Raw genomic sequence first — 26,198 nt, 5'->3', positions numbered from 1 at the left:
AGGAAAGATGAATTTACGATGGTTTCAATGGGTTTTACATACTCCCCCTTTCATGTTTTCTGAAGAAAGATTCAAATAGTTCTTTAAATGGTTTTGGGATTCTCCACTGAGGTTTCTCTGAAAGCAAAGCTGTCAATATAGGATCATTGTGCACATGCGATTTACACAGCTTCCCCTCGTGGTTACCAGTTCCCCTTCGATTCTACCATGAAGACAAATGCGCTCTTTTCTGTGCTACCACTGAACTTTGTTCTGGTATAACTTGCTGTACCATAATGACCTGTTAACATGATAGTCACACACAAATACACGCACACACGCAATGTCAATCATGGGTGTCTCAATGACTAGGATCACATACTATTCATCTCTGTATTCCTAATATCTACCATGGTTCCTAGCCCTGGTTGCCTGAAGAGATGGAAATCTCAAAACAAGAAAAGGGTACAATTCAGTTTTTCTAATTCTAAATCCTTTTATTAAAAATTTCCATAGAGAGGTCTTTTCATACTCTTGTAGTTCTTTTTTTTTTTTTAGTTCTAACATTTCTCAGAAGCAGTGCTTTACAAAAAAAAAAGAAGCACATGATTTAACCAGGAGACGAGAGGTCTGAGGTCTAGAACCCCATCTGCCATCAATCAGCAAGGTGACCGAGACAGGTCAGTTCATGCTCCTGACCTTCAATCCCTCACTAGCAATTGAGGAATCTGGACTCCATAGTCTTCACGGATGTTTAAGCTCTAGAATTCAATGATCCCTTAGTAATACTTGGCTCCACGTGCCTCTGGGGGTGGGGGCATAAAAGAAACAGGAATTCCCAGGAGTGAGCGGTTTCCACTTTGGCTTTCTGTTTTCCTTGGATCACTACTGTCCCTTCACCCTCTTGCCACAGGAAAGCTCTGTTCTTCATACCTGATCAGGTGTCTCAGAAACAGACAAAGGCCAGAGAGGATGGAAAATGATTGGCAAAGAAGCCAAAAGGGGAATTCTGTAACTGTGTATTTTTCCATTGCGTTTTAATTTAAAACCACTTACAAGTGACAACTCCCAACCCGAGGCAGGTGCCGTGGGGTAGCTCATTACACCCTCGGGACTCCGTGTAAATCTTTTTTTCTGAGAACAGCTATTGTCTTCCAAGGAAAAGCTTTTAGCATAATGTCAAGCTGAATAGAACACTGCTTTCCTAAGAATATTTTTAAGAAAAAGAACAAGAGAAAGGTATTCTTTCACAACTGCAAACGCAGCCTTTTGCTTCCTCCACCTCAGGCCCCCTGGAAAGAACAGCATGTGAGCCATAGGAGGCTGAGGCAGTGCCATGAGATCACCTCACCTCCTGGGACACAGGAAGGTTACACTCTGCTCCTTCAGGTTACAATAAATGCAGGGTGGAGGTGTCTCTGAGGGCAAAAACAGCAGACACAGCCCCCTTCCATCCACCTTTGTTGTTTCTTGGCTTCTCACCAGTCAGTGAGTCGGTCAGCCACTCTTCACCTGGAGAATGAGAGTTTCTAACAAGAGAATGACATTTGCCGTCAGAAAATTCCCACAAATTAGCTCCCCTCTCAGGTCGTTCTTGAGGGTGGTCAAGACAATACTGCTACAGGGTCTGTAGGGATAGATATCCAAAGGGGAAAAGAATGAGCAAAAAATGCTCCTGAGAAAAAAAATGAAGCATCCATCATAGAGATGTAGTTCCCCAGACTAAAAAGGAACTCAACTTTCCCTGGACTGAAATGGTTACTGAAAATGTGAAGGACCTCGCTGGTGGTCCAGGGGTTAAGACTCCATGCTTCTACTGCAGGGGGTGCAGGTTTGATCCCTGTTCGGGGAACTAGAATCCTGCATGCCGCAGAGCGTGGCCAAAAAAACAAACCAAAATTTTTAAAAGATTAAAAAAAAAAAATCTAAAATGTGAGGTGATGGGGGAAATGTGGAGAAAATAGAAAATTTAACAAAATGATGATGGTCTTTAATAAGCTGTGTGTTTGCATTGTGTGCATTTCTGGGGAATTTCCCAGTGAGAGCAGACCCTAAGGAGGGGGACATTCTGGAACTGTGGTGTGGAGACCTGGGGTCTCCTCCTTGAGTAATCACTTACCATGGGGCCTCAGGCTGGTTATTCACCCTTAGTGAAGCTTATCTTGGCCACGTGCAAACTGGAGATAATGACAAGTACATGGAGGCCCATGACAGCAAAGGCAGCACTTGTGCCAAAAGCAGGAAGCAGGCCTGAGTTGGAGAATGGCTGAGCCTTGGTAAAGGTAGAACTACTCTCCCTTCTAGGGTTTTCATCCACCTCCACTAGGGTTTAAGGAAACAACGCTCCCCACTCCAAGGCTTTTTTTTCTTTCTCAATTGTTCTCTAGTGCTGCATAAATTCAGTATCTTTTCTCAGTTCAAATCCAAAAAGCACACACGTGCATACACACACACACAAACATACACCATTCCTGAAGAGTACACAAACTAAAGAAAATATGACTTCTCAACTCTTTACTTGGAAGTTGCATATTCAAAGGCTCTGCTAATCAAAGTACCTCTTGACATACAACGTGTGAAAGGATTTAACTAGGCTAAGTGCAATTATGCCAGAACACCATTAACCAATGGAGAGTAGTCTAGTAGTAGCACTAGAATCCACATCTTGGATGGATCTTGCCCACCAAACCTACCCCCAGACCTGCTCATCCGTTGCCTTCTATTCCAACCTGTTGGAGCCTGTATCCCATCTTCCTGGATTCTATTCACTCCTCACTTACTCTCTGCTCTGCAAACTTCAAAAGTCCAGGGTTCCTTTGACCTCTGGAATCCTACCGGTTAAGAAGGGCCTGGACTTTCTAATTCCTCATCGCCTCATCCACTGAGAGTCTCTGAGGCTAGGATGAGCCATTTATCCTTTGGTAACAGCTCCCTTTTATCGTGTTTCTTCCATTATGCCATCAATGACGATCTCTCAGAGAAATTCCCTTTTCACTGTCCCACTGAAAAGGGCAGAAAGTGACTCTGCTCTTGGTGACCTGCCAGCATTTTGGCGCTGAGGGCTCAGATATCCAAGTGTAAAGTGTGCCTTCTCTCTTGGGACCATTGTGAAAAGGCACCCGCCCTCAATTCTCGGGAGAACAATAAAGCATACGCCAGGCAAATCTGGGTACTACTGAACCGGAAATATATTTATCAAGAAGGTAAGGCTAAATGTTTCCAGGAAAATATCTTTTTTAAAAAATGCTTTTGAAAAATAAATCAAACCAAATGAATCCTTCCAGGAGACTCTCTGGAGCCCAGACCCTAGGAAGGACTAAAAGTAATCAATAAACTGTTCTGAACAATCCCCTGGTTAGACTTTAGGCCAGACCACTAGGGAATCAGTCTCCAGCAGGGGCTTTCTCCCAGGGCCCCGTAGCCATGCTCTTATCTCCTGGGGTTCCAAAATAAAACTGAAGTGATAATCCTGCACAGTGGAAAGAAAGTCTTTCAGTGAACAAAACCTCCTTATGAGGGGTGACTGGCAGCCACTGAGTCGGAAACTAGCCATATCACGGCTAAATACAACTGCAAACTGAAGCTGGCCTGGCCCCTAGGAGGGAGGAAGTGGGTAAGACAATTGAAGTTCACATGCAGGGAAGCTTGGAGGCAGGAGAGTCTTGAGCTGCTGACTCATTTGCTATTTTCTTGTCCTAAAACAATGCATCATATTTTGCGGTTCGAAGAAACTTAAGTGGTTTCATTTCTGATTTATAGGCATGTATAATTGCATTTTGGAGGGTAGGTGATGTTCATGTTGTGTGTTTTTTTATATCTATCTATCTATCTATCTATCTATCTATCTATTTATTTATTTATTTAAAAGAAACACAGCAATGGCCTGGGTTCAGGTATGTATTGAAACCTGCTAAACAAATTTTTGATTCTGCAGCCCGTCTGGGACTATGTTCCCAGCACTGAGGGCCAAGACATGCAATCTCAGCTCTGTGCTGGGATCTGAGAGGTCTGGACGTTCTGAACCTTCCCTCCCTCTTTCCTTCCTGCCACAGTGTCTGAAACATCCACCATGAAAATGCTTCCTTTGGGTTAGGAGAGGAAAATAAAATTCACTGTGAGCAAGAAGAGGGTAATACATTCATTTGTGGTCAAATTAGTGTGAGTTGCTTTAACAACTAAACTAGCTTGCAATAGTGTGAGGACACAGAACAGGGAGGAGAGGAAGTTCTGGATCACAGAGGAGCCTGAATAGTGATGCTGAATACTTGTTCTGATGATTGCGTTAGCACATTTCTTGTGTGTGTGGACCCAGGAATCAGAAAAAGAAAATCAGAAATCAGGCACCACCACTGACTGTGGTATTTAACCTCCCTGAGCCCCACTTACCTCATTTGTAAAAACGGAGAGTCCTGAATTCAGCCCCATTATGAAAGATACCAATCAGCTACATAACCGATAACCCATAAGACTTTCAGAGTATGTGCAAAATAGGTTGGAACTCTTCTTGTATACTTAGCAGTAAAGGATAGTAGCATGGGAAGGGCACTAGCCTTTTCACTTTTTAGCTAAATGACCTTAGATTAGTCCCAGGACCGGCTACTCAATGTGAGGGCCCAAAGCAAAATGAAAATGCAAAGCCTCCTTCAAAACTTTTAAGATTTTCAAGTTGGTGAAAGAAGAACATTAAACGAAGTTCAAGGCCCTTCTAAGCATGGGACTTGTGCAACTGTACAGTTGACACACCTATAATGACATCCCTCATTAGTCTTCTCTCCTCAGGATTCAGCTCAACGATTGTCACTTGCAAGTCAATTATGCCCAAAAGAAAATGAACAGCATTCATTTCACCACTTTCTGGGTCCTCTCCATGCCTGCCCATCTTGAGATGAACAACTGCTGACATGTTGGCACACGTTTAAGACAGAACACTGTAATGATGCATGAGAAGGAGGTACAAGATAGGTGGGCCCCAGGCTGAGCAGCTGCAACCGGTCCCCTGTTGACACTTCGACATAAGATACTAGCAGGAGCATCAGGTCTTGATTGGGTGAAAGACAAATCGACCACATTTTTTTCATTCTTGTGGTCAAGGGGATTTCCCAGCTTGCACATGCACAGAGAAGGTCCTCAGTCTAGCGAAGGGGTCAAAGGGAGAAAGAAACACCAGTCCACAACATCTCCTGTCAAAACCCCCAGAAACCTTCATGCCGGAATCCATCTTGGCTGAGAGATGTGTATGCCACCAGGAAGGACCCCGAGTCTGGCCAAATATGGGCACAAGCAAGATGGTTGGCCAGAGACAAACCCAGAAGACTGCCCCCATATAAGCTATCTAAGCCACCATTATTGGGAGCAACTCACTCCTCGAGTTTGCCCGTGTGGTTTGCTTCTAATAAGTGCTTTATCTGTTTCACAATCTTGGTCTCTTTACTGAATTATTTCTTCAAAGATGACAAGAACCAAGGTCCTGCTTCCAGCCACCTCACCACCACCACCCAGAATCACCACACCAGAATCAAGAGTATACATTTATTATTACCAATCTTAGACCATAAGCAGAAAACAGCCTCCTTTGATTCATATGAAGGTGTGCTAAGAGATATTTTTTCTCTTTTTTTTAAGTGAACTATTTTGGAGTGCCAAATTATTTAGGGGCTTTTACTATGTTTCAAGTCCTCTCCTTACAGTAAGAATGATCTCTGTGGTTATAATATCAACAAAAGCACCATTGTCGGCATAAATAAAAATGCAAAAGCAGAGGCAGCTCCATGTCATAATTACACACTGGGTACCACTCAGCTCCTATTCAGAAACTGAGCCTGCACAATGAAGACATACATAGATCTACTTTCTTAAATAAATTACTGTTCTATGAAGGTTGTCCTGGAAGGATTACTGGCTCTAACTTCCAAGAACTTCTCATTTGCAAGGGAAGGACTTGGCAACGATTACAGAAATTGCTCTCAAAAGCATAAAACACATAAGAGAATTTTTAGAAAATCCCATATCATTCATTAAAGCATTTGAAGGCCTTATTAATTCAGATAATGGGATAATCGGTTGTTGATTAGCCGGATAGTTAAGCATTCATTGTCATATGCTGATGAACTGTGAGAAATTACATTTCCTATCCACCAAAGACTCACCTAATGCAGTTAGCACTTCATCAGGTAAGGCTGCATCTGGAAAAATTAGCTAGATTTTTATTCCTCAGTCTTTTCTTTCATCTCCCAAACTTTTCCTTAATGAAAAGTATTCCTTATTCTGCTTGGTCGAAAACTACATCAGGAGCAAACTTTAAAAGCTGGCTAGCAGGGGGACCTTCAACATGAAGGAGTAAAATGCGGAGATCACCACCCTCCCCACAAATACATCAGAAATACATTTACATGTGGAACAAATCCTACAGAACACCTACTGAACGCTGGCAGAAGACCTCAGACGTCACAAAAGGCAAGAAAATCCCCACGTACCTCGGTAGGAAAAAAGAAAAAACAGAGACAAAAGAATAGGGATGGGACCTGCACCTCTGGGAGAGAGCTAGAAGGAGGAAAAGTTTCCACACAGTAGGAAGCCCCTTCACTGGCAGAGACAGGGGGTGGCGGTGGGGGGAAGCTTTGGAGCCATGGAGGAGAGTGCAGCAACAGGGGTGCAGAGAGCAAAGCGGAGAGATTCCCGCACAGAGGATCGGGGCTGACCAGCACTCACCAGTCCGAGAGGCTTGTCTGCTCACCTGCTGGGGTGGGTGGGGGCTGAGAACTGAGGCTCAGTCTTCGGAGGTCAGATCCCAGGGACAGGACTGGGGTTGGCTGGGTGAACACAGCCCGAAGGGGGCTAGTGCGCCACAGCTAGCCGGGAGGGAGTCTGGGAAAAAGCCTGGAACTGCCTAAGAGGCAAGAGACCATTGTTTCAGGGTGCGCAAGGACAGGGGATTCCTTCCCTGTCTGCCCGCAGAAGGCAGAGCACCACCTAAATGAGATCCAGAGGTGGGTGCAAGCCGTGGCTATCAGCTTGGACACCAGAGACGGGCATGAAATGCTAACACTGCTGCTGCAGCCACCAAGAATCCTGTGTGCAAGCACAGGTCACTATCCACACACCCCCACCCCCACCCCAGGAGCCTGTGCAGCCCACCACTATCAAGGGACAACTTCCCCAGCAGAACACACACTGCGCCTCAGGCTGTTGCCACGTCACGCTGGCCTTTGTTGCCGCAGGCTCGCCCCACATAACAATTATAAATACCACACCCCTCCTTCACCCTGGCATAAGTGAGCCAGAGGCCCATAGTCAGCCGCTGTTTTAATCCCATTCTGTATGGGTGGGAATAGATGCCTGAGGGTGACCTACATGCAGAGGTTGGGGCAAACCAAAGCTGAACCCCAGGAGCTGTGTGAACAAAGAAGAAAAGGGGAAATTTCTCCGTGCAGCCTTAGAAGCAGCAGATTAAATCCCCACAATCAACTTGATATAGCCTGCATCTGTGGAAGACCTGAATGGACAACAAATCATCCCAAAATTGAGGCGGTAGACTTTGGGAGCAACTGCAGACTTGGGGTCTGCTGTCTATGACTGATTTGTTCCTGATTTTTATGTTTATCTTACTATAGATTTTAGCGCTTGTTATCACTGGTGGATTTGTTTATTGGTTTGGTTGCTCTCTCCTTTTTTTAATTTTTATTATTATTTTTTTAAATAATTTTTTTTCTTTTTTTCTCCCTTTCCTTCTGAGCCGTGTGTCTGACAGGGTCTTGGTGCTCCAGTTTGATGTCAGCCCTGAGCCTCTAAGGTGGGAGAGCGGAGTACAGTACATTGGACTACCAGAGACATCCCAGCCCCATGTAATATCAATCTGTGAAAGCTCTCCCAGAGATATCCATCTCAACGCTAAGACCCAGCTCCACCCAAAGGCCAGCAAATTACAGTGCTGGACACCCCATGACACTCAACTAGCAAGACAGGAACACAAGCCCAGCCATTAGCAAAGATGCAGCCTAAAATCATACTAAGTTCACAGACACCCCAAAACACATCACAACATGTGGCCCTGCCCACCAGAAAAACAAGATCCAGCCCCACCCATCAGAACACAGGCATCAGTCCCCTCCACCAGGAAGCCTAAGCAAGCCACTGAACCAACCTCACCCACTGGGGTCAGACACAGAAAACAATGGAAACTAAGACCCTGCAACCTGTAAAAAGGAGACCCCAAACACAGTAAATTAAACAAAATGACAAGACAAGGAAATATGCAGCAGATGAAGGACCAAGGTAAAAACCCACCAGAACAAACAAATGAAGACGAAATAGGCAGCCTACCTGAAAAAGAATTCAGAGTAATGATAGTAAAGAGGATATAAAATCTTGGAAATAGAGTGTGGAAAATACAAGAAATGTTTAACAAGGACCTAGAAGAACTAAAGAGCAAATAAACAATGATGAACAACACAATAAATGAAATAAAAAATTCTCGAGAAGGAATTAATAGCAGAATAACTGAGGCAGAAGAACCGATAAGTGACAGAGAAGAGAAGATAGTGGAACTAACCACTGCAGAGCAGAATAAAGAAAAAAGAATGAGAAGAATTGAGGACACTCTCAGAGACCTCTGGGACAACATTAAACACACCAACTGGGCTTCCCTGGTGGCACAGTGGTTGGGAGTCCGCCTGCCAATGCAGGGGACACGGGTTCGTGCCCCGGTCTGGGAAGATCCCACATGCCACAGGGCGGCTGGGCCCATGAGCCATGGCCACGGACCCTGTGCGTCCGGAGCCTGTGCTCCGCAACGGGGGAGGCCACAACAGTGAGAGGCCTGCGTACCGCAAAAAAAAGCAAACAAACAAAAAAAAACCAACATTCAAATTATAGGGGTCCCAGAAAAAGAACACAAAAAGAGTCTGAGAAAATATTTGAAGAGATCATAGTTGAAAACTTCCATAACATGGGAAAGGAAATAGTCAATCAAGTCCAAGAAGCGCAGAGAGTCCCATACAGGATAAATCCAAGAAGAAACATGTCAAGACACATATTAATCAAGCTATCAAAAATTAAATACAAAGAAAAAATATTAAAAGCAGCAAGGGAACAGCAACAAATAACATACAAGGGAACCCCCACAAGGTTAACAGCTGATCTTTCAGCAGTAACTCTGCAAGCCAGAAGGGAGTGGCAGGACATATTTAAAGTGATGAAAGGGAAAAATCTACAACCAAGATTACCCTACCCAGCAAGGATGTCATTCAGACTCAACAGAGACATTAAAACCTTTACAGACAAGCAAAAGTTAGGAGAATTCAGCACCACCAAACCAGGTTTACAACAAATACTAAAGGAACTTCTCTAGGCAGGAAACACAAGAGAAGGAAAAGACCTACAATAACAAACCCAAAACAATTCAGAAAATCATAATAGTAACATACACGTTGATAAGTACCTTAAATGTAAAAGGATTAAATGCTCCAATCCAAAGACAGACTGGTTGAGTGAATACAAAAACAAGACCCATATATATGCTGCCTACAAGAGACCCACTTCAGACCTAGGGACACATACAGACTGAAAGTGAGGGGATGGAAAAAGATATTCCATGAAAATGGAAATCAAAAAAAACCTGGAGTAGCAAGTCCCATATCAGACTAAATCGACTTTAAAATAAAGACTATTACAAGAGACAAACAAGGACACTACATAATCATCAAGGGATCAACCTACGAAGAAGATATAACAATTGTAAATATTTATGCACCCAACATAGGAGCACCTCAGCACGTAAAGCAAATGCTAACAGCCATAAAAGGGAACATTCACAGTAACACAATCATAGTAGGGGACTTTAACACCCCACTTTTACCAATGGACAGATCATCCAAAATGATAATAAATAAGAAAAAACAAGCTGTAAATGATACATTAAACACGATGGACTTAATTGATATTTATAGGACATTCCATCCAAAAACAACAGAATACACATTCTTCTCAAGTGCTCATGGAACATTCTCCAGGATAGATCATATCTTGGGTCACAAATCAAGCCATGGTAAATTTAAGAACACTGAAATCATAGCAAGTATCTTTTCCAAACACAATGCTATAAGACTAGATATCAATTCCAGGAAAACATCTGTAAAAAATACAGACACATGGAGGCTAAACAATATGCTACTTACTAACCAAGAGATTATTGAAGAAATCAAAGGGGAAATCAAAAAATACCAAGAAACAAATGACAACGAAAACATGACAACCCAAAACCTATGGGATGCAGCAAAAGCACTTCTAAGGGGGAAGTTTATAGCAATACAATTCTACCTCAGGAAACAAGAAACATCTGAAATAAACAATCTAACCTTACACCTAAAGCAATTAGAGAAAGAACAAAACAACCCCAAAGTTAGCAGAAGGGAAGAAATCATAAAGATCAGATCAGAAAGAAATGAGAAAGAAATGAAGGAAACAACAGCAAAGTTCCATAAATCCAAAAGCTGGTTCTTTGAGAATATAAACAAAATTGATAAACCATTAGCCAGACTCATCAAGAAAAAAAGGGAGAAGACTCAAATCAACAGAATTAGAAATGAAAAGGGAGAAGTAACAACTGACACTGCAGCAATACAAAGGATCATGAGAGATTACTACAAGCAACTATATGCCAATAAAATGGACAACCTGGAAGAAATGGACAAATTCTTAGAAAAGCACAACCTTCGGACTGAACCAGGAAGAAACAGAAAATATAAATAGATCAATCACAAGCAGTGAAATGGAAACCGGGATTTAAAATTTTCCAACAAACGAAAGAACAGGTCCAGAGGCTTCACAGGCAAATTCTATCAAACATTGAGAGAAGAGTTAACACCTATCCTTCTCAAACTCTTCCAAAATATAGCAGAGGGAGGAACACCCCCAACTCATCTATGAGGCCACCATCACCCTGACACCAAAACGGGACAAAGATGTCACAAAAAAGAAAACTACAGGCCAATATCATTAATGAATATAGATGTAAATATCCTCAACAAAACACAAGCAGATAGAATCCAACAGCACACTGAAAGGATCATACACCATGATCAAGTGGGGTTTATCCCCAAAATGCAAGGATTCTTCAATATGCAAATCAATCAATGTGATACACCATATTAATACACTACAGGATAACAACCATGTAATCATCTCAATAGATGCAGAAAAAGCTTTTGACAAAAATCAACACCTATTTATGATAAAAACTCTCCAGAAAGTAGGCATAGAGGGAACCTACCTCAACATAATACAGGCCATATATGACAAACCCACAGCCAAAATTGTTCTCAATTGTGAAAAACTGAAACCATTTACTATAAAATCAGGAACAAGGTTGCCCATTCTCACCTCTATTATTCAACTAGTTTTGGAAGTTATAGCCACAGCAATCAGAGAAGAAAAAGAAAAAAAAGGAATCCAAATCGTGAAAGAAGTTAAATTGTCACTGTTTGCAGATGACATGGTACTATACATAGAGAATCCTAAAGATGTTACCAGAAAACTACTAGAGCTAATCAATGAATTTGTAAAGTAGCAGGATACAAAATAAATGCACAGAAATCTCTCGCATCCCTATACACTAATGATGAAAAATCTAAAAGAGAAATTAAGGAAACACCCCCATTTACTATTGCAACAAAAAGAATAAAATACCTAGGAATAAACCTACCTAAGGAGACAAAAGACCTGCATGCAGAAAACTACAAGACACTGATGAAAGAAATTAAAGATGATACAAACAGATGGAGAGATATACCATGTTCTTGGATTGGAAGAATCAACATTGTGAAAATGACTATACTACACAAAGCAATCTACAGATTCAGTGCAATCCCTAACAAATTAGCAATGGCATTTTTCACAGAACTAGAACAAAAAAATTCACAACTTGTATGGAAACACAAAAGATTCCGAATAGCCAAAGCAATCTTGAGAAAGAAAAACGGAGATGGTGGAATCAGGTTCCCTGACTTCAGACTATACTACAAAGCTACAGGTATCAAGACAGTATGGTACTGGCACAAAAACAGAAATATAGATCAATGGAACAGGATAGAAAGCCCAGAGATAAACCTACACACATATGGTCACCTTATCTTTGATAAAGGAGGCAAGAATATACAATGGACAAAAGACAGCCTCTTCAATAACTGGTGTTGGGAAAATGGTACAGCTACAGGTAAAAGAATGAAATTAGAACGCTCCCTGACACGGATACAAAAATAAAGTCAAAATGGATTAAAGACCTAAATGTAAGGCCAGACACTATCAAACTCTTAGAGGATTACATAGGTAGAACACTGTGTGACATAAATCACAGCAAGATCCTTTTTGACCCACCTCCTAGAGAAATGGAAATCAAGACAAATGAAAAGACAACCTTCAGAATGGGAGATAATATTTGCAAACGAAGCAACTGACAAAGGATTAATCTCCAAAATATAGAAGCAGCTCATGCAGCTCAATATCAAAAAGCAAACAAGCCAATCCAAAAGTGGGCAGAAGACCTAAATAGACATTTCTCCAAAGAAGATACACAGATTGCCAACAAACACATGAAAGGATGCTCAACATCACTAATCATTAGAGAAATGCAAATCAAAACTACAATGAGGTATCACCTCACACCGGTCAGAATGGTCATCATCAAAAAATCTACAAACAATAAATGCTGGAGAGGGTGTGGAGAAAAGGGAACCCTCTTGCACTGTTGGTAGGAATGTAAATTGATATAGCCACTATGGAGAACAGTATGGAGGTTCCTTAAAAAACTACAAATAGAACTACCATATGATCCAGCAATCCCACTACTGGGCATATACTCTGAGAATACCATAATTCAAAAAGAGACATGTTCCACAATGTTCATTGCAGCACTATTTACAATATCCAGGATATGGAAGCAACCTAAGTGTCCATCAACATATGAATGGATAAAGAAGATGTGGTACATATATACAATGGAATATTACTCATCCATAAAAAGAAACAAAATTGAACTATCTGTAGTGAGGTGGATGGACTGAGAGTCTGTCATACAGAGTGAAGTAAGCCAGAAAGAGAAAAACAAGTACCATATGCTAACACATATATCTGCAATAAAAAAAAACAAAAAAAACCCACCTGGTTCTGATGAACCTAGGGGCAGGACAGGAATAAAGACACAGACGTAGAGAATGGACTTGAGGACACGGGGAGGGAGAAGGGTAAGCTGGGACGAAGTGAGAGAGTAGCACTGTCATATATACACTATGAAATGTAAAACAGACAGCTAGTGGGAAGCAGCTGCATAGCACAGGGAGAGCAGCTCGGTGCTTTATGACCACCTAGAGGGGTGGGATAGGGAGTGTGGGAGGGAGACGCAAGAGGGAGGGGATATGGGGATATATGTATACATATAGCTGATTCACTTTGTTATACAGCAGAAACTAACACAACATTGTAAAGCAATTTTACTCCAATAAAGATGTTTTAAAAAAAGAAAAAGCTGGTTGGTTACAAGCAAATCACATTTGTGCTCAGGACTCTAATATTAAATGGGCATTTGTGTGTCTGTGAGAGTGTGTCTGTGTGTGTGAGTATGCCTGTGTGTTTTGGTTTGGTTTTACAGTTCTTGGCTAGAGCCTCCTCCACACTGTCAGCTCTTCTGATCCAAACTGTAATCCAGGTCATCAAGGGAATTCTTCAGCCAGTCCTCCAACCCTCAACTTCCTTCCTTTCCTAACCTTGACTGACTGTGAGTGTAGTATAACAGGAGTGAGCATGGTGAGAAAAGTCCCTGGATTAGAAGTTGCAAAATGTGATTCATTTTCCAGTCCTGGTTCTGTTTTAGCAGAAGTGACTGTCACTTGTAAACTGCTCTCAATTCCAACAAGTCATTTCATCTTTCTGACAATTTGCAATTTATTGTTTTCTCCCTTTGATAACAGAGCAACATGAATATTTACCCTTTTGTCATATCAAGAAGAGTTGGGTTTCTATAAAGGTAGACCAGTCCCCAACGCTTTATGGAGCTTCTGATCTCCAAGGGACAGAGTGCTTCCAAGACTCTGAGGACCCCCACCCTCACCACCAAATCTTCAAAGAAGAGGGTCTGCCGTTTACTCACGGAGCTGCTCCAGGTGGTCAGTGCTGTTAGATTCGGGCATGGCAGTGATGGTCACCAATAGACATGAATTCCCTCCTAGCGTCTGGCAGAGAACCTCCTGACGGAAGTAGACCTGCTTGGGGTTCACGCTTTTTTCCAGAACGTCAAGGTGAGTCTGGAGCAGAGATGAAACAGAAGTGCATATTAAGATTTTTGATAATAACAATAGGTGAAAACAGCAACAAAGCTTATATTCATTTAACTCCTTATAGTTTAGAAGTTTGTTTGTTTGTTTTTGCCGTACGTGGGCCTCTTACTGTTGTGGCCTCTCCCATTGCAGAGCACAGGCTCCGGACGCGCAGGCTCAGCGGCCATGACTCACGGGCCCAGCAGCTCCGCGGCATGTGGGATCTTCTCGGACCGGGGTATGAACCTGTGTCCCCTGCATCGGCAGGCGGACTCTCAACCACTGCGCCACCAGGGAAGCCCCTAGAAGTATTTTTGTTAACCTAATCTGCCTGACCGTGGGCATTAAGTGATTTAAAAGGGTGCTCTTCCTACTCCCCGGAAGAAGTTCAGTGAGGCTGAACAGGAAGCAGCATGCCTGCCTATGTCTGCACAGTAGACTATCTGTTTTCAAGTTGCACTGAAAGCAAAAGAACAGGGGCAGACAACATTCTTCCCATGACAGTTGCATGGAAAGAATGCTGTTACCATGAAGACAGAGTACATGCAGGACACTCGGGAACATGAGACAGAGCTTCAGCAGTGCAGATTACTTTAGAATCAAGCAATATAAGGAGAGCTGGGAGCATATTGAAGGAAAATAGAAAGCAATTGATCCAGGGAGAATGCTAAGCAAAGAGAACCACTAACTGGTAGCAACTGATTTTCCCTACCCTACCTTCCCATTTAAACACTCATTTAAAATGCAGAAAGATACCAAAATGGGGTAACCACTGAAAATAGGGTTCTTGGTCAACAATCTTTAAGACCTCTGAAGATACTTTCCATAACCCAAACAGTGGAATTAGTCATAAAGGTGTTAAGAGATTGCCTCCCAACCACACTGCATACCCTAACAACAGGGACTCGGTGACTTCAGTAACCAGTGAAAGGGAAGCGGTCCTTCTCTAACACAAGAACGCCAGTGCACACAATCGTCCTTCCAGCTAAAGATCAAATAGGTATTAACATATTCAAACAGGTATTAAGAGGGCCGAGGAAAAACTGCCCACCTTGTTATTTGACAAATAACATGTCTGCTAGACAAATGAAACAAACATGACTCCTATGAAAATATTTATAAAAGATTCATAATATATTTTATGAAAAATGGAGTAATGCCTTCAAAAGGTAGAGGAAGTGTTTACATGTGAAAAAGATGTACTACAGAGGTGCTAGGCAGAATAAATGGCTCCCCCAAAGATGTCCATGCCCTAATCTTCAGACCCTGTCAATATGTTACCTTACATGGCAAAAGGGACTTCACAGATATGTTTTTTTTTTTTTTTTTTTTTTGTTGCTGTACGTGGGCCTCTCCTGTTGTGGCGTCTCCTGTTGCGGAGCACAGGCTCCGGACGCGCAGGCTCAGCGGCCATGGCTTACGGGCCCAGCCGCTCCGCGGCATGTGGGATCTTCCCAGACCGGGGCACGAACGCACGTCCCCTGCATCGGCAGGCGGACTCTCAACCACTGCGCCACCAGGGAAGCCCCACAGATATGTTTAAGACTGAGGTCTATCTGACGTGGGGGGATTATCCTGCATTAACCAGCTGGGGCCAATCTAATCAAAAGTACTTAAAAGTGGAGAACATTCCCCAGCCACAAAGGACCAGAACTACATGCAAAGGACTCAGCCTGCCATGCTGGGGGGTAAAGGGGTAAAAAGTTGAGGAATGCGGTGTCCTCTAAAAGCTGGAAAAGGCAAGGAAATAGATTCTCCTCCACCATCCTCCAGAAGGAACACAGCCCCAATACCTTGATTTTTGCCCAGTGATTTGTATCCATGTTGAACTTCTCACCAAAAGAGCTGTAAGTTAATTTTTTTAATTGTTTAAGCTACCAAATTTGTGATAATTTCTTACCACAGCAATAGAAAACCAATACACTGGGAAATAAGAGAAAGAATTTCCTCAGTTAAGTAAAAATCTTAGCATCTGGGTAGGAATAGACTAAAATCTACTTGGATGCTATTGAAATATCTGACTTACAAGGAAAACGAAAAAGTTCCAAGGAAAGAAAAGATTACCAGATGATTCTGTGGCCTTTCCTACAGCTTCAGGGATACCTGAAAATTTGACCCTGAATCATATCCTCCTTACAACTGAGACCCCAAATCATCTGCCTCCACACAGCCTGTTTCCTAGATTAATATGAATTTATTATTCCCTGTCTGCATCAACATAAGTTTAATGTCCTAGGAAACTCTTGCCCAGGAAAATAGAAATTACAAATAAATCTATTTTTCATAAATTTATTATTTTTCAGGAACATCTCATCAACTCTTCAATAGAAAGTATCAATGAATTGATCCAAGACCCTCTGAACCCCTCTCCTCAAGATTCTTGCCTTACAGTGTCCACCAATCTTTAACCATTATATCATGATCTTTACACAATGCTAATCAAGCCCCTACATTAAAATACCTGACCTTAACAAAACTTTAAAGTCTTAATAAATACTCCAGCTTTGCCCTTCCCCCTTTGAGACACTATCAAGACTCTATCACATTCTCCCTTATCAAATAGATTACTTTCCTATCACTTCTGTAACAAATTACCACAAATCTGGTGGATGAAGACAACACGAGTTTAGCGTATTACAGTTCCAGAGGTCAAAAGTCCAAAATGGGTTTTACTGTGCAAAAATCCAAGGTCTTGGCAGGACTGCGCTCCTTCTGGAGGCTCTATAAGGTAATTCATTTTCTTGCCTTTTCCAGCTTCTGGAGGTCAGCTGCTTTCCTTATCCCATGGTGTCTGCCTCCACATTCAAAGCCAGCAATCACATCATTCCTACCCTGGCTTCCGTGCTCAAATCTCCTTCTCTGACCCTGACTCTTTTGTCTCACTTGTTCATGGCTAAGGACCCTTGTGATTACATTGGACCCAGTCGAATAGTTCAACATAATCTCCCCATCTCAAGAGGCTTAACTTAATCACATCTGCAAAGTCCTTTGTGCCACATAAAGTAACATCCTCACAGGTTCCAGGGATTAGAATATGAACATCTTGGGGTGGGCGGTGGGCACTATTCTATCTAAAACACCAAGGTACACAATACACTTAGGTCTATGTTAGAAACAGGTTGTTCTGGTGGTATTTCTCGGAGCCAGCATTTGACACAATACTAAGAAAAGGAATTAGAAGGATCATGGCTACCCCAGGTTCAAGATGAGATTCAGCAAAGGCCCATTTATCGGACCAAACCTTTGTACTTCAGTCTTCTGGTTGTTTGTCAAGTGCTAATGAATGCCACACATTGCTGTGATGCAACAGCACTGGAGATCAGGTGGTAGTCTCACACCCCTGAGGAGACAAGGAGGCTAACTAATGGTATACACACAAACACAAAGGCCCTGCTTAGAGTTTGAAAGTACACAGGATTATAATCAAGTAAACCTATAACCAGCCAAGGTTTTGCTCATGAATTTCTGCTCATACATGCTCAGTTAGGCAAGAGCTCAGAAAACATATCATCTTATCTTTATTGACAATAATAACTTGAAGACAAATTTCAGCTGCCCCAAATCAAACTAAAGAATGGTATCAAGGGACAGTTCAGTTAAACAAGTTTTGTCTAAATGACTATTGGAAAACACAGTTACTACATAATACAAATATAAAAAATAATTTTTGAGGGAGAAAACACATATTATCAAATGTTAATCTCATCATCTGGTTCTAAAATGAAAGTAAAAAGAAATGTGTAAGTAAGGAATAAAGTAAAACAAAATACTAACTTTTCAACTTACATGAACATAATATTATTTAATTCTTGAAAATGGAAAGGCAGAATAGCAAGATGACTAAGTGGGCAGGCTCTGGAATCAGACTGCCTGGGTTCAAAGTTTGGTTGTGGATTCTAGAAGAGTCGTGGAAATTCTGTACTTAACCTCTCTGTAACTCAGTTTTTTGTTTTCTTGTTTTTTTTTTTTTGCGGTACGCGGGCGTCTCACTGTTGTAGCCTCTCCCGTTGCGGAGCACAGGCTCCGGATGCGCAGGCTCAGCGGCCATGGCTCACGGGCCCAGCCGCTCCGCGGCATATGGGATCCTCCCGGACCGGGGCACGAACCCGTATCCCCTGCATCGGCAGGCGGACTCTCAACCACTGCGCCACCAGGGAGGCCCTGTAACTCAGTTTTCTCATCTTTAAAATGTATATAAAATGGCATTACCTATGTCATTCAATGATTGCTATAATTTAGCAGTTTATTGTGTATGAGAAGTGCTGTCATACAGGAAACACTCAATATTAGCTGTTACTTTTGATGAGGAAATGTAGGTTCAAATTTTTTTTAAGAACTAAAAGGGAAACACTAGTAGAATTATAAACACTGTAGAAAAAAAAATCAAAGAAAATATGGTCACTCCATGTTGCATAAAACAGAAAGAAAGAAAGAGAGAGAAAGGGAAGGAAGGAGAGAAAGAAGGAAAGAAGGAAGGAAGGCAGGAAAGAAGGGAGGGATGGGGGAAGGGGGAGAGAAAAAAAGAAAGAAAAGCAGTGAAGCATGAAAAATAGCACAAAACCAAAATGACAGAAGTAACACCAAAAATTGTCTTGAGTATAAATAGGTTAAACAGCCTTATTAAATGACAAAAACTTTCAGATCAGTTTTTTAAAAATCCCACTGCCTATTGTATATAAAAGGAACTTTCAAAGAGAATTAAAGAAAGACCCATGATGTGTATGAAAAACACTCCTGAATTATCTTCTTGTTCTGTTTGCCTCCACTAAAATATTTTAAAAGAGAAATATTGAAACTAAATGGTTAAGCAAACATAAATTAAAGCAGGCCTGGCAATAGTGATCTATGACAAAGTCATAGTCAAGACCAAGTGCATTAAATGGGATTTAAAAATCTTATTTTGATAAAGGGCACAATTCACAATGAACATAAAAAGCTCATAAATCTTAAGAATCAAATAACACAGAATTGAGATGTACAGCACAAAAATGGCAGAAAGGGAAATAATTGTACTAAGAGTGGGAGGCTTTAAAACAGTACCTCAGTCTTGAATAAACCAATTGCAAAAAAAATCATATAGAGTATTTGAACACTATTGTTTTTTATGATATGTCAAGCTGTCTTTACAGAGAGCATCCTTTATTTTTTCTCAAACATTCAGGGAACTATAACAAATATTAATCATATGCAGGACTATAAAAAATAGTCACTAAAATTTTTTGAAAAAGCAGATATTATACAAGCCACATTTTCTGACAATAATTGAATGAAATTAGACTTAAAATGGTTTTAAAAACAGGAAAAATAAAACCATTAAGGAATAGAAAAACATCCTCCTAAAAGAAGCTCATGAAAGAAATTCATATATTGAAAAGAAAATAAATATTAAATCAGTGTAATGAAAGCGCTAATAGAAGAAGTGTCCATCTGGCATCCCAGGAGAGAAGGCACAGGACAAGAATGAAAATGATCCCTTCAGAAAGTCGGCCCGTCTCAGCCACGCTGGTAAAAGGAAATTCCAGCACCCTCATAAAGAGTCAACATCACCCTGGATTTAAATGATACTCTGTGGTCATAAACAAATTATTTTAATCACTTTCATACATTTCTGGGTGAAAGTTGCTCCCAATATTAATTATTGAAATCTGAACTGAGTAGACGCTGCCTCACAATTACTATCAAGATTCCAGGCCCCCAAACTAGGAAATCAATACCCTTTCCTGAAGCATTTCCCAAAATGTAATCTTCAGGATGTTATTAAGTGCTGAGGTATAGAGGGGTGGAGATTCATAGCCAAGGCACCTGGAATATGGTGAATTAAAGAAAATGAAAACATTTTCATGGCTGCAGAATTGTTCAGATTCTTTAACATGCCAATACACATTTTGAACTCTTAGAAGAAAAACTAGCAAACAGTGTTTCAAGAATTTATGTGACTCTTCAACCCTCTTTCTCTAAAGATCTCAGGATCGTGGAGTGTTGCAGAATACGCTTTGGGAAACACTGTCTGTTGAATTGAGGGGTTTTGCTTTCTTTTGTTCTTGCCATCAAAGCTATTTGTTTCACATTTTATTATGGCTACAAGATGTGGGGAAGATGGGGGAGAGATAGAGACGCTTCTCCAGAAAAGTACTGGCCATCATTCTGTGATGTCACAGAAGTTACGAACAGGCCGTAGCTCTTCTTGCCAAATCTTGAAAAAAAATAAAATCTAGATTCTATACATCAGATAAGGGGAGGAGGCTTGGAAGCAGTTTTGTCTGTACAAGTCATCCAACACAATTAGATACAAAAGAAAAAAGTAAAAAAAAAAAAAAAAAAAAGAAAAACCATCTTTTGCCCACGTACATTGTCCTTTAAAACAGGGGTCCCCAACCCCAGGGCCATGGACCGCTACCGGTCTGTGGCCTGGTAGGAACCGGGCCACACAGCAGGAGGTGAGCGGCAGGGCGAGCCAGCGAAGCTTCATCTGTATTAAAACAGCTCCCCATCGCTTGCATTACAGCCTGAGCTCCGCCTCCTGTCAGCATTGTGGTGAGCTGTATAATTATTTCATTATATATTACAATGTAATAATAATAGAAATAAAGTGCACAATAAATGTAATGCGCTTGAATCATCCCGAAACCATCCCCACGCCCCCATGCCATTGAAAAATTGTTTTCCACGAAACTGGTCCCTGGAGCCAAAAAGGTTGGGGACCACTGCTTTAAAACACTGTCACGTTAACGGGCAATGCTGGAGGAAGCAAAGTTTGAAAGTTTTCTTCTCCTATGAGCTCTTTATTAATTTCTTATTATGACACTTTTCATGATTACTATAAATATTACAATTCAACAAATGCCTAATATCTTTTAGCTTAAGCCCATTTTCTGTAATTGCTCATGCAGCCATCTCCCTGTGCCCCTCAATGAAATCTGTCCCTTTGACCATTCCACCTGCCACCGGATACATGACACCTCTGTGCTTAGTGCATTAGTCTAGCTCCAGTCACACAGACAACTTCCAGAAGTAAACCAATTATAAACTTCCGTTGGTTTGCCTTTTGCGAAAATGGCTTTGTATTGTTCTCCTGAAGATGATTTTTAGGTGAACGCCCCCATCTCAGGTCCAGCAAGGCCGTGTCTAATTGGATATTGTTGGGATCACTGATGAGAGAAGCAGGGCTTCTGAATGTGTGTGCCAACAACCAACCGTAATAACAGCCCTGCGAAGCCACAGGGGTGGGTTTCTTTATAAAAATGGGAATGAGCTCAAGGCAATTATGGAAACCCCCAGAGAGGCTGTCTTAAAAGAAAATCCTACCTACCCATGAAAGACATCCAGCTGATAACTCAGCCCGAAGCCTCACTGGTGCCTCTCGGCAGGAGTCTTCTGCCCCCTCTGCTTTATCAGCTACTCCCTTAAAACTTCCACAAAAGGCTTCACTTGACCTCAGCAGGTTACCCTGCTGGTGGCTACTGATAAAGTAAGAAGCACTATACACTCAAAAATCGTTTTGTTTCTCATTGTTATCCCCTAAACTGCTACACTCCCTGTCCCCACTAATTCCGAAGAAAGCTCACCCCTAAGGAGATGGCCTATTTTATTTGCGTACTGCCCAGTTCTCCGTTGTCACTTAAACACACTCATCAGAGAATCGAAGGCTTCTCATCACAAGAGAACAAAAGACACCTTTAAGTTAAATAAAAAACAAGAGAACATCCTGTAAGCAGGTTCTAATGAGCTTTCTCAAACTGCCCCAGTCTGCCAATACCATTCTCCCTAAGTTACATAGATTGACTTTGAGACTGAGAGAAGTGATTAGTCTCTAGATGTGTTTTCACAGATTTGCTGATTAGTGACTTTAATACCCTTTTTCCACTAAAAATAAACCAAGTTATATTGCTGATGATTTGGAAAAGAGAGCAAAGAAAAAATAATTATAATCAACCACCCTAAGAAAACCATCAGGAGATTTTGTATTTATTTTTTGGGGTCCTTTATTGGGATTTTTTTTTACATAATTTTAATATTATGTATTGTGAATGGGTATCTTCCAATCTGTCCAACAGAGAAACTAATCACGCATCATCATAAAAGAGAGAATAATAGGGACTTCGCTGCTTGTGCAGTGGTGAATAATCCACCTGCCAGTGCAGGGGACATGGGTTTGATCCCTGGTCCAGGAAGATCCCACATGTCGCAGAGCAACTAAGCCTGTGCACTACAACTACTGAGCCTGCTCTCTAGAGCCCGCGAGCCACAACTACTGAAGCCCGCACACCTAGAGCCCGTGCTCTGCAACAAGAGGAGCTACCGCAGTGAGAAGCCCATGCACCACAGTGAAGAGTAACCCCCACTCGCCGCAACTAGAGAAAGCCCGTGTGCAGCAACAAAGACCCAATGCAGCCAAAAGAATAAATTAATTAATTAAAATAAATTCATTAAAAAAAGAATAAATATTCTAAGGGTCACCACCTAATATTGTTTACTAGTTGTAGGCACTTGGCTAACACTTGCTATGTATCAAGTCATGTAATCTTGATAACCCGTAGAATAACCACTTCAATGGTTCCAATTTTACAGATGTGAAAACTGAGGCTGAAAGAAGTTAAATAGCTTGTCCATGACTACACTGCAAGACAATACAGAGCTTAGACCCAAATCCAGGCCTGTCTGACTCCAAAACTTGTTCTTACATTGTGCTCAAAACCCTGGAATTCAGGGGTTCCTGTGGTCAGTGACTTCACCATCCATCCACACACACCTCAGCTCCTCCAGAATGGCTCTTTGTGTTCAACTCCTCAACATCAGGACCCTTTACTGGTGCCTGTCCTTTCCTCTTGCCCATACAAAGATAGGTGTCTGTCTATTGATTAAGTGACAACACTGATTTATGACTTGCTCACTGCATCTTTGATCTACCACATGTAAGTCGATATTTCCTACTGGACACATTTTAAACGTGAGCCCTTTAGAAGAGATTGTGAATATGGCATTCTAATTCTCAATTCTTTCTTTTTCTCTCCCTCTCTCCCCCTCCCCTCCCTTACTCTCCCCACAGTACACTACATTTTATCTCTCAAGATCATGCTGGTAGCATCTACCACAGTGGGTATATGCATCTAGTGAAAACCCTACTCTACCCTCCAAAAGCCTTAAGCTGTCCCAACACATGGATCCTACTTCTGATCACTTTTCTTATCTCTTGCCAACTCATGTAGTTATAAGTTCTCAGTGAGGTCCCATTTTCTTACTCTCTAAAATGTCCATCAGAAACTCTCATGGGGCGCCATTTTCAACCAATACTCCTGGCTACCTAGGGGCAATCCAGAACATAATCCAAATACTTTAACAAGTATTGCTAACAACACTTTAACAATCACTGCAATTATTGATACCTTGAGATGGATGATTAAATAGAACTCCTTTTGCTTGCTTCATAATTACAATAATATTGTATTTCTTTCTTTCAGCTTTATTTTAATACTATAATTTGGACAATTATCCAACAGAGCTCCTGGCAAGCATCTGGAAGATAGCAATTTGAAAGATCCAAATACTAATTCCCTTATTACAAGAGAATAATAAAACTTTTAAGGTTGCAAAATTATATTCATGTTGAAAAACCTCCAAAATACATGTCCTCTGCTATAAAAATTTACACAATTGTGAATTCCACACAGAAATATATTTTCCACCCCTCAGCATAACCCCCAAGTAACATCCAGTTAATTCTGCCCTTGGGGTATCATTCACATTTATCTCTGATCTGTTGGAAGAAAACTCTTTCTCCTTAGGACATGTCCAAAAATAAAAATGACCACTGTGCATTACAGAATGTACTTATTTTGTTCAGGATGGGAGGAAGAGTTTTTTAAGAGAAGTCACAGAGTCAATTATTGTCTTAAACCTGGAGAACACAAAACCCACGCATTACTGGACATGTAAAACCTACAATTGAGTATATACATTTTTTACTTCAAGGAACAAATCGTCTTTCTTATTCTGTTCTACTCATTTAGAAGAAATGAAAAGCTACCCTTTTCCTGTCTCTCTTTCTCATTAACTCTCCTCTTCCTAGTGGGAAGACGTTCAGTCAGTAGGCAAAGTAACAAGCCAATAAGCAGCAATGAACAAGACCTCTCTCTTCCTCTCACTGAGATCAAGTGATGGTGGGGTCTTCTTTTCTTGAATTTTTGTCCCCCCTCAATATGAAATTATCCCCAACTTGACCTCAGTGGCTCCTAAACTATTTGTTGATTGTAAACTTTAGACCTTGTGCTTTAGTCTGACAAGAGTACTGAGTGGTCCCAAAGACAAAAGCTATGACATACAGTAGTTACGGCAATGGCAGCCCACTTTTATAGGTGCATATAATCATCAGGTTGTGTGATTATATAACCTCGAATGGTTGAGTTCAAGTCATCAACCCAAGATTTTTGTCTATAACTCTGGGTGCTATGGATGTGGTTCAGGTGAGAAGAGTGTTGTTCCCCAAACATGATCCCGTTTTTATTCCAAGATGCTTTGATGGGTCCTTGCTAAGTGCCTACAAGCTGATTCAAAGTCTGAAATTCAAAGTAAGAAGCCAGATGCAGTCAAGGCCGGCTGAAGGAGTTTCAGACTTTCTACTCAGACAGGAATAGATGTCAAAGGCCAGTACTCTGTTCCCTGCTTGGCCACTAGCTAAATGTGAGATGTCTAGGCTTCAGTTTTTGCATCTATAAATGATAAAGGTGAATTAGACAATTCCCCAAGCCCCTTTGTATTCTAAACTTTTATACTAATTGCCACTGAGAATCTCCAGGAGGTCAAAGATATTCTAACAAGGGTAAAGAATAGTGTCTTGGAACCATGGATCATTCCCCCGACGGAAAAGGCAAACACGCATTCAAAAAGGAATCCTCTTCCCCAATAGACTTTTCACGTGCAGGGTTTCACAGGCGAGACAATAAGAACAGCTGTTGAAGGGGATCATGAATCTTGCCTGTTGTAAGTCCCTAAAGGCAATGAGCATGTTTTACAACAACATGCCTTGTTACAGCAAAGGTTGTGATGCACATTTCTTGGATTAAGTTCTTGAGACCTCTAAGTGCTGTACGCAAATAATACTAGTCGTATATCTTTTCCAGTCTGGGAAATAGTAAAAAAAAAAAAAAAAAAAAAAAAGGAAAAAAAAAAAGAATCTCTCTTTAGGCAAACCAACCTATGGAGAGAAGGGCAGATGTCCTTTTATGAAGCAGTTAGCCAAGTGGTTGAAGGTACGCCTTCTCAATGCAGAAGAAATTGTATTTATACTTGAACATTCCTTCTGAGGGGAAAGATGTTCTTGGTTATCGTCTTTTCCAACTCCCATCACAGACTTGCAATGAAAATGCTCATCCTTCAGGCTAAGTGATATATCTGTTTGCTTATACACATATTATTATGAATATGCTAAGAACATTTTGCATTAATGAAGAGGGTGAAAGTATTTTATAACAGATACTTTAGCTCATTAATCCTCAGGATATCCATGAAATAGCTAGGGGAAAGGGATGGTTTGCCAACTTTCTCAAATGACAGGAAACTGCATGGTTTAAGCAGTTTGCTCAGGTTGGTCAAATGAGCCCTGTGCAGGGTCTGATAGGACATCGGAATGCTGACTTCGAGTTTGGACAGGTTGACACTACCCTCCTCTCATAAAAAGACTGTGACCCTCATTTGCAGTGATTCAATACTTTATTGTTCCACCCTTCTTGTCTGCCCTGGATCCTGCTAACAGCCTCCAGCCCGTGGCCGTGGGAACCACTGGAAATGGGGAAGCAGCTGTCAGGTGAACTCAGCGAGTTTTTCCAAGCTTCACCTCCTCAGCCTCTGCTTCACTCCTCTCAATGTGTCTATGTCCTTTAAATCTGCATCTCAGCTGACCTGCATGGTTTTACCCCATTT

At 41.3% G+C, this 26,198-nt stretch overlaps 1 protein-coding gene across 1 annotated transcript in view; it reads right to left on the bottom strand.

Annotated features, from left to right (window-relative positions):
- LOC307049549 (cytosolic carboxypeptidase 4-like) overlaps nt 1-26,198 on the bottom strand; it is a gene marked incomplete at its 5' end in the record, with an annotated part of 66,470 nt that overhangs the window by 16,047 nt on the left and 24,225 nt on the right. The window contains 1 exon segment of the mRNA XM_079699108.1: nt 14,117-14,270. Within this exon segment, the coding sequence (XP_079555234.1) occupies nt 14,117-14,270 (154 nt within the window).

Source organism: Hyperoodon ampullatus (assembly GCF_949752795.1).
Source record: "Hyperoodon ampullatus genome assembly, chromosome: 3".
NCBI lineage: Eukaryota > Metazoa > Chordata > Mammalia > Artiodactyla > Ziphiidae > Hyperoodon > Hyperoodon ampullatus.
The sequence above is the reverse complement of the archived record's forward strand: the minus strand, read 5'-3'. Positions and strand labels throughout refer to the sequence as shown.